General features: G+C 43.8%; 1 protein-coding gene across 1 annotated transcript in view; it reads left to right on the top strand.

Annotated features, from left to right (window-relative positions):
• Positions 1–12,086, top strand: part of USP53 (ubiquitin specific peptidase 53) — an 83,963-nt gene that overhangs the window by 32,689 nt on the left and 39,188 nt on the right. The window contains exon 6 of the mRNA XM_060177107.1: positions 11,014–11,119. Coding sequence (XP_060033090.1) covers positions 11,014–11,119 — 106 coding nt within the window. The remainder of the gene's footprint in view (positions 1–11,013; positions 11,120–12,086) is intronic.

The raw sequence follows: 12,086 nt of genomic DNA on the forward strand, positions 1-12,086 counted from the left end.
CTCACTTGAAATCAAATGGTAGAAATGTTTAAACTCAACAAAGGAAGCATGCTGGCAGTCAAGATACGCTTTAGGAGAGGCTGATAGTACCAGTTATCCAAGATGTGAATACAAAGAAGTGTTCTTTTTTTTTTTTTTTTCATTGCTTTTCTTATTGAAAGTGAACACTTAAATACTTAAATTTAGTTTTTTTCTTTTTAAAATCTATTCTTTACTTATTTATTGGATAAAGACAGCCAGAAACTGAGAGGAAAGGGGAGACAAAGAGACACCTACAGCACTGCTTCACCACTTGCAAAGCTTTCCTCCTGCAGGTGGGGTCTGGGGGCTGGAACCTGGGTCCTTGTGCATTTTAATGTGTCCACTCAACCAGGTGCACCACCATTTGTCCCTGATATCTGTGCATTTTTACAGATATCTTATTACTCGTGGCTTAGCTGATTTTTTTTGTTATTTTTAAATTTTTTAAAATTAATCTCTCTTTTTAAGTTCATTTTTATTCTTGTTTTTTTAATTTGTATTATCTTTATTTATTGGATAGAGACAGCCAGAAATTGAGAGAAAGGGGGATGTAGAGAGGGCAAAAGACAGAGAGAAACCTGCAGTCCTGCTTCACTACTTGTGAAGCTTTCCCCCTGCAGGTGGGGACCAGAGGCTCAAACCCAGGTCTTTGTGCCCTGTAACATATGCACTCAACTAGGCGCGCCACCACCCGGCCTCAAAGGGACCAATCCAGTGAACACATGAGCCAAGGGAAAACAAAACGGCTGCATGGCTCATCCGGTGGATGTTCTTGCGGTCTAAGTAGAAGATCAGATCGACCACATCATCCCTAATTTAAGGCAAAGCCTAAACCCAGAGCCTAAACTCTCTGCGGTTCGATAAAGACTGAGGGATGTGGAAGCTGCAGAAGAAAAGTCTGAAACTAATGGTGTGGTGAGCGTACAGAGCGAAGCAGCAAGTACTGGCAGAGAGAAGCGACAGCAAGTTACGCAGAAGCACACTCCTGAGCTTTGCTTGACCAAACAATTGAGTTTCAATGTAGATGGATTAGCTTTCCTTTGGAAGAAGATGCCTTCTCCAATATCTAGAGCTGTTGACACACCAGTGCCTGACTTTAAGTCTTCAGAAGCCTGACTGACTCATGTCCTAGGGGATAATTTCGACGATGCCTGTAAGCTGAAGGCAGCCCTCGTTTATTATCATGGAAACTCAAGGGACCTCTAGATTGATGCTACGTCTACTTTGCCTCTACTCTATACAGGGAACAACAAAACCTGGCTGACAGTACATCTGTTTATAATAGTTGATGGAGTTTATTATTATTATTATTATTTAATTTTATTTATAAAAAGGAAACACTGACAAAACTATAGGGTCAGAGGGGTACAACTCCACACAATTCCCACCACCAGAACTCTGCATCCCATCCCCTCCCCTGATAGCTTTCCTATTCTTTATCCCTCTGGGAGTATGGACCCAGGGTCATTGTGGGATGCAGAAGGTGGGAGGTCTGGCTTCTGTCATTGCTTCCCCGCTGAACATGGGCGTTGACAGGTCGGTCCATACTCCCAGCCTGTCTCTCTCTTTCCCTAGTGGGGTGGCGTTCTGGGGACGCGGGGCTCCAAGACACATTGGTGGGGTCGTCTGTCCAGGGAAGTCTGGTTGGCATCATGCTAGCATGTGGCACCTGGTGGCTAAAAAGAGAGTTAACATACAAAGCCAAACAAATTGTTGACCAGTCCTGAGCCTAAAGGCTGGAAGAGTGCAGATGAAGAGTTGGATGGAGGGGGTCTCCATTTTGTAGATTGCTAGTAGGCATATTTTAATTATATTCCAAAGGGCCTGTGGCTATTTATCTGGAACCAGAAAACACCTAGAATCACCAAAACAATCTTGAGGAAAAGAAATAGAAATGGAGGCATCACACTCCCAGATCTCAAACTATATTATAAGGCCATCATCATCAAAACAGCCAGGTACTAGAACAAAAATAGGCACACAGACCAGTGGAACAGAATTGAAAGCCCAGAACTAAACCCGCACACCTATGGACATCTAATCTTTGATAAGGGGGCCCAAAGTATTAAAATGGAGAAAGGAAGCTCTCTTCAATAAATGGTGCTGGGAAAATTGGGTTGAAACATAAAGAAGAATGAAACTGAACCACTTTATTTCACCAGAAACAAAAGTCAACTCCAAATGGATCAAGGACCGGGATGTTAGACTAGAAACTATCAATGTTTTCCTTAGAGGAAAACATTGGTGGAACACTTTCCCACCTAAACCTCAAGGACATATTTGATGATATTAATATTATTATTATTGATCAATTGATTGATTTAATAATGATTAACAAGACCGTAGAACAAGAGGGGTACAATTCCACACAGTTCCCACCATCAGAGTTCCCTGTCTCATCTCCTCCACTAGAAGCTCTCCTATTCTTTGTCCTTCTGGGAGTAGGGACCAAAGATCATTATGGGGTGCAGAAAGTGGGAGGCCTGGCTTCTGTAATTGCTTCTCCACTGGACATGGGTGTTGGCAGGCAGGTCAGTCCATACTCCCAGCCTGTTTCAGTCTTTCCCTAGAGGAGCAGGGCTCTGGGGAGGTGGGGTTGCAGGGCATGTTGGTGAAGTCCTCTGTCCAGGGAGGTCAGGTTAGAGTCATGGTAGCATGTGCAGTTTGATGGCTGAAAAGCATTAAGATGTAAAGCCAAACAAATTGTTTAAGACAAACCTACAACTCAGGGGAAACATTATATTCAAAATATTACTGTTTGCTGATCATACACTCTTGGGGTCCTGATGAGGACCCCACTTCTCAATCCAACCGAGTTAGCTAACCTACTCTGTTGCACACCAGAGGAGGGAGCTGAAAAGGTCAAATCAATGGCAGCAGGGGTGAGTACCAGTTGGGGTTCTTTCCCTCTGGATCTCTGCAAGAGAGGAAGCCAAGGATCACCCCAGGACGCTGTTTGCCTATGAACAGCGCATTTATTGCATGGCAAGCAAGAGTTTTTATAGGTTGGGGTAGGGGGCAGAACAGGGTGACAGTGGCCTAGCCTTATATGGTCAGGAGTGTTAAGGGATAGCTTACATGGTCAGGATAGGGAGATGATGAGGTCAGTAACAGTTGGGTAAGTGGTCACGCTAGTTTGAAGAAAGAGGAAGTGAAAACCGCCAGCTAGCATAGAGGGGATATGGGCCCTTGCAAGAGAAGAAGACTCATAGGGCGGCTGGGATCCTCTCGCTCAACCCATAGAGGCAAAATGCCTTTGGGGAGACTGACAGAAAGCCTTTACCTCCCAGGCCTCCAGAGGTCCCCTCCCTGGATGGCCCATGCCATGCTCGACCTCGGCTTATGCAAGGCCCCACAATACACCAAGTCCTGCAAGAGCTCTGATGGAGATGATTGTGCAGTTGAATGTTTTGTTTTACCACCAGGGAGATTACTGGGGCCTCAGTTCCTGCACAACAACTCCACTGCTCCTCGTGGCCTTTTAAACTTATTTATTTATTTATTTATTGAGACAGAGAAATAGGGAGAAAGAAAGGGAAAAGAGAGACGGAGAGAGAAAGAGAGTCATTTGCCAACACTGCTCCACTGTTCAGGAAGCTTCCCCCACTGCAAGTGGGGCACCAGGCATTTGAACCCAGGTCCTCACACAAGGTAACATTGAAGTCTTAACTGGGTGCACCACTGGCCTGACGCCAGGTACTATTTTTTTCATGCCTGCTAACCTATATATTTATTCTAGACCCTTTGGATCAAGGAATCATCTTGAAGCCTTACTATTTAAGATAGATTTGTAAGGCTCTAGTGACCTAGTTACCATAGCTAGTTATGCCTCTGATTATAGACAGAAACAGTTAAAAACCACTGGGAAGGGGGCCACGGTAGCGCAGCGGGTTAAGTGCACGTGGCACAAAGTGCAAGGACCAGTGTAAGGATCCCAGTTCGAGCCCCTGGCTCCCCACCTGCAGGGGGCTCGCTTCACAAGCAGTGAAGCAGGTCTGCAGGTGTCGTTAAAGTTCGGGGTGCTAGTCGGCTGGGCTAGCTTCCTGGCGGTAGACAGAGACTCGCGGACACACGGCTGGGCAGAGAAGCTGTATTTCTTTATTCACGAGCAAGGATTCAAAGACTAACCTGAAACTAATCACCACACAGATCTGTTCTGCATCTTTTCCTCCAGGGGCCGGGACAGGAACTCTGGAAGTCCGTAGGGGCCGGGGGCGGGGACAGGGACAAGGGGGCGCGGGAAACTAGCAGGGGCCAAACCACCACCTGGGGGGGGGGGGAGACCAAACCAGTATGAAGCATAACAACATGCAGGTGTCTATCTTTCTCTCCCCCTCTCTGTCTTCCCCTCCTCTCTCCATTTCTCTCTGTCCTATCCAATAACAACGGCAGCAACAATAATAACAATGATAAACAACAAGGGCAACAAATGGAAAAAAAAAGTCTCCAGGAGCAGTGGATTCGGAGTGCGGGCACAGAGCCCCAACAATAACAAAACAAACAAATAAATAAGTAAGTAAAAAACCCACTGGGGAACAGGGCAATGGCACACCTGGTTGAGCACACCTGCAACAACATACAAGGATCTGGGTTCAAGCCCCTGTCGCCACCTGCATACAAGCTACACAGCTGGTCAAGCAGGGCTGCACTCTCCTATTATCTTCTCCCTCCCTATCTCTGTCTCTATCAAAGGAAAAAGGAAAAGGAAAAAACAAGTCATTGAGAACGTCGGAGTCGTCATGCGGGCACCAAGCCCCAGCGATTGAACCCTGAGAGCCAAACACATGGACAAGCGCAGGAAAAAGAATCCACTGTTTGAGATGCCATGAAGAGACTTCACAGAAGGATGTCAAAATGTTCCTCAGTGCTATTGAGTTTTTGGAAGGAGTTCAGTCCAGCCCTCATAGACCTCATAGACCTCAGGACTGCAGTGAGGGAAGTAACTGCAGGTATGGTGGGTATGATGAGCGAGCTGGACTGTGGAGTCTGAAGATGGGACTGAGGTGTGGCAACCCTGTGGTCAGACTTTGATGCCCAAGGAGCTGCTTTCTGTAGAGTGCACGTTATCATGCTCAAAGACCCAAGTTCAAGCCCCTGGTCCCCACCTGTGTGGGGGGAACCTCATGAATGATAGAGTAGGTGTCTTTCACATATATATATATATATATATATATATATATATATGTGTGTGTGTATACATATATATATATATATATATATATATATATATATATAATTTAAAACGTTTTTATGGAAGTAAAAGACGGAGGGGCGAGGATAGACTTTAAGTTCCTTTGTAGGAGGGTTGGGCATCAGGACACAGATCTGTTATGGGAATGGTGTTAATCTATACTCCTGTTAGCCTATAGTCTTATAAATCACTATAAAAGGAAAAAAAAGAAACACTACTCCTATGAAAAAAAATAAAGGGAAAAAGGGGGAAGGGTGCCGGGGTAGATAGCATAATGGTTACACAAAGAAATTCTTATGCCTAAGTCACCAAAATCCCAGGTTCAATCCCCCTGCACCACCATAAGCCAGAGCTGAGCAGTCCTCTGATAAAGTAAATAAAGTAACAATAACAATAACAAACACTTGCTGGTAATAGCGGAATCCTGCAGGCACTGAGCCCCAATTATAATGCTAGTTGCAAAAGAAGAAAGGAGGAGGAGGAGGAGAAGGAGAAGGAGAAGAAGACAGACCAAGGAGAAGGAGGAGGAGAAGCAGTTGAAGAATTGAGTCTACTTGTGGAGATATGGTGAATATTATTAAAATAAAGACAAAGGACTTACAGTGTTCAGTAAACTTAGCTGATCAAACAGCAGCAGAATCTGAGAGAAGGGAGCCCAATTCTGAAAGAAGTCCTGCTATCAAAAATGCTATCAAAAACAGCATGCTTGCAATTGCATGCTATATAGGAGTCTTCTGTAAGAATGGACTCAATAGATGTGGCAAACTCCATCGCTGTCTCATTTATAAGAAATCGCCACTAACATCTCAACGTTTAGCAGCCATCAACATTGAGACAAGGCTCCACCAGCAAAAAGAGTGTAATAGATATATATATACATACACATACACATATACATATACGTGTGTGTGTGTGTGTGTGTGTGTGTGTATGAACTTAGAGACTAAACCAAATCACGTGACTCACTTTATCGCAGCATTTAGTTTACTGTAGTGGTCTGGAACTGAATCCGCTATACCTCTGACCTGTGCCAGTGACAGGCACAAAACATCAGTCAAAATTAACTCCCTAGTTATATTTATAGAAAGTTATTAAAGACAATGAAGAGAGAGTCACGTGACAAGCCCGGCTATCCTGTGCGTGATTTCTTCCTTTCTGCTGAGGTGTTACCTTTCTGGTCACCACGTTTTCTTGTCTTCTTTATGATGTCCCTTCACAGTGTCCCAATACAAAAGAAGGAATAAAGTAAGAAAGGTCTCTGTAGGGAGTCGGGTGGTAGTGCAACAGTTAAGCACACGTGGCACAAAGCACAAGGACTGGGGTAAGGATCCCGGTTCGAGCCCCCTGCTCCCCACCTGCAGGGGAGTCGCTTCACAGGCGGTGAAGCAGGTCTGCAGGTGTCTGTCTCTCTCTCCTCCTCTCTGTCTTCCCCTCCTCTCTCCATTTCTCTCTGTCCTATCCAACAACGACAACATCAATAACAACAGCAACAATAAAAACAGCAAGGGCAACAAAAGGGAAAATAGATATAATAATAATAATAATGTCTCTGTTGCGTTTATTGCTTCCACATTCACCTGAAATGCAAACCCACCACATTTATTTTCTTGTCCCCATTCCTCTCACTGTCCAAACATTTCATGGTTTGGAATCTAAAAAATAAGACATTTTATAATTCTTCTTCTAGCGTTTGCCCTTCTTCCGTAGCCAGTCAACAGCATCAGGTTGAGCCTGATGTAAAGTTTTGAGACCTCCTTTGAATCTGGAGAGGTGGCAGTCGTTGACTATGTGGGTCATAGTCTGTCTGTAGCCACAGGGGCAGTTCGGGTCGTCTCTGGCTCCCCAGCGATGGAACATAGCGGCGCACCGGCCATGGCCTGTTCAATAGTGATTGAGGAGGGCCCAATCGTAACGTGCTAGGTCAAAGCTGGGTTAACGCTTGCAGGGGTCTGTGATGAGGTGTTTGTTCTTTACCTCAGCTGACTGCCAACTCTGTTTCCAAGAGTCTGGAACAGAGAAGTTCAGTGTAGGCGTAGGGGACCAGATTGGGTGACGAGACGTCAAGCGTTGGACAGGGTGGGGCGAAGATATCCACGTATATTGGCAGGTCCGGTCGAGCGTAGACGTGGGAAATGAACTTAGATGATGCCGCATCCCGACGAATATCTGGCGGGGCGATGTTGCTAAGAACTGGCAGCCATGGAACCGGGGTGGAAAGGATGGTTCCAGAAATTATCCTCATGGAGGAATATAATTTGGAATCGACCAAGTGGACATGGGGGCTATGGAACCATACTGGGGCACAGTATTCTGCAGTGGAATAGCATAATGCCAGAGATGATGATCGTAGTGTGGAAGCGCTCGCACCCCATGAGGAGCTGGCCAGTCTTGCAGTGATGTTATTCCTCGCGCCCACCTTTGCTGCAGTTTTTATGAGATGTTTGTGAAATGACAGAGTGCGATCGAGAGTAACGCCAAGATAGACTGGCTGGGCTTCATGCCGGATTCTTATATCGTCAAGCTGCACATTAAGCTCACGCGAGGCCGAGGCATGGTGTAGATGGAAAACATATGATACTGTTTTTGCAGTGCTAGGGATTAGTCGCCATTTTTTACAGTAATCAGATATCAGAGACATGTCTTTCGTGAGTGTTTCCTCGAGGATGTCGAACTTGGATGCCTGAGTTGCACAGCAGATGTCATCGGCGTAGATGAACTTCCTTGAAGAAGTTTCTGGGAGGTCATTGATGTAAATATTAAATAGCATAGGAGCCAGAACAGAGCCCTGGGGGAGGCCACTTGAGACAAGTCTCCATCTGCTAGACTTGTCACCCATAAGAATGGTTTAAACTTGTCATAATGACTATTTGAGAATAAAATATCTAGTGTATGTTAAACACTGAATAAGATGACACATGTTTGTAGATTTTTTAATACAAAATATTTTAAAACATGAATCACTATCAGAATATACTAGTGCAACAGTTAGTGGAGAAATGCTACCAAAATGTTCAGATTGTGCCAAGTCACTATCAGTTCATCCATTTCATTTTATCAACAAGCTTCCTGACTTTCTTAGATATGGCGATTTGTAACATGTTTTTAATATTCATAATACATAACAAAGGAAACATTTGTTTCTGGGGCTGGGTGTTGGTGCACCTGGTTGAATACATGTTACAGTGTACAAGGCCCCAGGTTTGAGTCCCCAGTCCCCACCTGCAGGGGGAAAACTTCACAAGTGGTGAAGCAGTGCTGTAGATGTCTCTCTGTCTCTCTCCCTTTCTATCTCCCCTTCACTCTTGATTTCTGGCTGTCTCTATGAATCAATAAATAAAAAAATAATAAAAATTTTAAAAAGAAATATTTATTCCTTGAATATTTCTTTCTTTCTTTCGTTTTTTTTTTTTTTTTTGCCTCCAGGGTTATTACTGGGGCTTGCACTATGGTGCCTGCACTATGAATCCACTGCTCCTGGAGGCCATTTTCCCCATTTTTTGCCCTTGTTGCTGTTGTTATTGTTGCCATTGATGTTGTTGGATAGGACAGAGAGAAGTTGAGAGAGGAGGGGAGATGGAGATGGGGAGAGAGAGACAAGACACCAGCAGACCTGGTTCACTGCTTGTGAAGCAACCACCCTGCAGGTGGGGAGCCAGGGACTCAAACCAGGATCCTTATGCCAGTCCTTGCACTTTGTGCAACATGCGCTTAACCTGCTGTGCTGCCACCTGATCCCTTCTTTGAACAATTCTAGGAATTACCCTTAAAATCATCAAGACTCGATGCCTCTTGGCTAAGATAAATCTTCAGCAATCTCTTTACAATTTCTTGTATGGTTTCTGGTGTATGCTGACCTTTGATTAATTATGAATACTTGTTTTTTTTTTGCTTGGAAGATCATGTATTTTATCATGACTTTCAGCTCCTTCAGCTTAAACTTACAACTTATGCTCACATAGCTGTGATTTCATATCCGTTTTCAATTTCAACCTCCATGTTGTGTTGGTTGTATATTGTCTCTCTCTCTCTCTTTTTTTAGTTTTTTAAAAATTTATTTATTTTCCCTTTTGTTGACCTTGTTATTTTTTTTGTTGTTGTAGTTATCGTTGTTGTTACTGATGTCATCATTGTTGTTGGATAGGACACATAGAAATGGAGAGAGGAGGGGAAAACAGAGGGGAGAGAGAAAGATAGACACCTGCAGACCTGCTTCACCGCCTGTGAAGTGACTCCCCTGCAGGTGGGGAGCCGGGGGCTCGAAATGGGATCCTTATGCCGGTCCTTGCACTTTGTGCCACTTGCGCTTAACTTGCTGTGCTCCCTTTTCTTTTCTTTTTTCACCATCAGGTTTATTGTCCAAGCTCATTACCTGTATGGTGAAGCCACAACTTCTGGTGCCCATTTCTTTCCTTCGAGAGAGACATAAGGAGATAGAGAGGGAAGAGGGAGAGAGGGAGAAATATCTGAAGCATTACACCACTGCTCCTGAAACTTCCCCCCACCTGCAGGTATTAACTGGGGGCTTAATCCTTTGTCCTGGCACATGGTCATGTGTAAGTTCTGTCAGGTGCACTGCTACCTCCTGGCCCCTTGTACAGTGCTTCTTAAAGATTACCAAGTAATAGCAATTTTGTTATTTGGGTATCTTTATTACCTACCTTATTGGGTGGGAAAACATTGGTTTCGAGAAATTCATTTTTTATCTCATTGTGTGAAAAGTAGGGTGGTGTTTGACCATACAAACGAAACAGTTAATTTCATTGAGCATTGAAGTGAGCTATAAAATAAGTGAAAACACTAGTTAATGCAAAATCAATACAAAGATTATTTTTAGAAGGAACATATTACTTCATTCATGCAGTTCTGAGCAATATCATAATCACGTTATTCTTGTCTAATTTTGACTGTAATTTATATTATGCCTGCTAGATTTCCTTTTATTTTTCACTCTTTGGAAATTTACTCTATTCTTTATTTTAAAAAAATGAGATCATGGGCGTCGGGCAGTAGTGCAGCGGGTTAAGCACACATGGCTCGAAGCACAAGGACCAACGTAAGGATCCTGGTTCGAGCCCCTGCAGGGAGGTCACTTCACAGGTGGTGAAGCAGGTCTGCAGGTGTCTATCTTTCTTCCACCCCCGTCTTTCCCTCCCCTCTACATTTCTCTCTGTCCTATCCAATAATAGCAACATCATCAACAACAATAATAATAACCACAACAACGTTAAACAACAAGGGCGACCAAAGGAAAAAAAATAGCCTCCGGGAGCAGAGTATTCGTGATGCAGGCACCGAGTCCCAGCAATAATCCTGGAGGCAAAAAAAAAAAAAAAAAAAGAGATCATGATGATAAACATTTGTACGCAGTAGTCTATGTAACATAGAATCAGTATACATGATACAAAACAATAGGGAACTGGGCAGGGGTGCAGCCGGTTAAACGCACATGGCGCAAAGTGAAAGGACCGGCTTAACGATCCTGATTCAAGCCCCTGGCTCCTCACCCACCTGCAGGGTAGTCACTTCACAGGTGGTGAAGCAGATCTGCAGGTGTTTGTCCTTCTCTCTGTCTCCCCTCCTCTCTCCATTTCTCTCTGTCCTATCCAACAATAATGACATCAATAACAACAACAACAACAATAGTAACTATAATAATAAAACAGCAAGGGCAACTAAAGAGAAAATAAATATTTTTAAAAAACGCAACATTAATGGGTAGTCGTCATACCTGTATTGACAACCTAGCATTTATCATTCTACATACTAGGTCTTTTTTTTTTTAATTCTGTTTTCTTTTGTAGCAATGAAGTTGAGAGGATGATGGAAAAGCATGAACGTGTTAAACCGGAAATGTTCGCAGAGTTGCTTCAGGCTGCAAATACGACTGATGATTACAGGAAGTGTCCAGTAAGTAGATTTGGTAGACGGGGTCAGTTACTCCATTCTTTGCAAACTTGAAAAACAGACATCCAGATTATTTGGTAAATATCAATTATGTGTAGAATCTGAATAGTACTTCAGTGATATTTTAAGATGACTATGCCACATACGCTGTTTATCTTATGTTTTTTTTTTTCCTTCAAATTCTAAACTATGAAGTATTTAAGATACTACTTTATTTTTAAGTTCTTAAAAAAAATCTATTGACTCCCACCTGCAGGGGAGTCACTTCACAGGCGGTGAAGCAGGTCTGCAGGTGACTATGTTTCTCTCCCCTTCTCTATCTTCCCCTCCTCTCTCCATTTCTCTCTGCCTATCCAACAACAACGAGGCAATAAAAACAATAATAATAACAACAACAATTAAAAAAAAAAAACCAGGGTAACAAAAGGGGAAAACATAGCCTCCAGGAGCAGTGGATTCATGGTGCAGGCACCGAGCCCCAGCAATAATTCTGGAGGCAAAAAAAAAAAAAAAAAAAAAAAGCTATTGACTATAAAGAGAAAGTTTTTTGTTTGTTTTGTTGTTTGTTTGTTTTTGCCCCCAGGGTTATCACTAGGACTCACTGCCGGCACTGCGAATCCACAGCTTCTGGCGGCCATTTTTTCTATGTTATTGGATGGGACAGAGGAAATGGAGAGAGGAGGGGGAGATAGAGAAAGAGAGAGAAAGATAGACTCCTGCAGACCTGCTTCACTCCTGGTGCAGCTTCTCCCCTGCAGTTGGGGAGCCGGGGGCTCAAATCTGGATCACAAAGTTGTATTTCCATGTTTCCCCAGGATAGCTGTCAGTACATCTTACCTTGCAGCAAACTGTCATCCTGTTCCAGGACCTAAAACCCCCAACTTCCCCATAGCTGTCCTCCCAGCACCCTCCTGAGTTTCCCATCTACTGCTGTAGACCACAGTCCAGTGAAGTCTGGACTTGACTGTAT

Source organism: Erinaceus europaeus, chromosome 2, assembly GCF_950295315.1.
Source record: "Erinaceus europaeus chromosome 2, mEriEur2.1, whole genome shotgun sequence".
Classification (NCBI taxonomy): Eukaryota; Metazoa; Chordata; class Mammalia; order Eulipotyphla; family Erinaceidae; genus Erinaceus; species Erinaceus europaeus.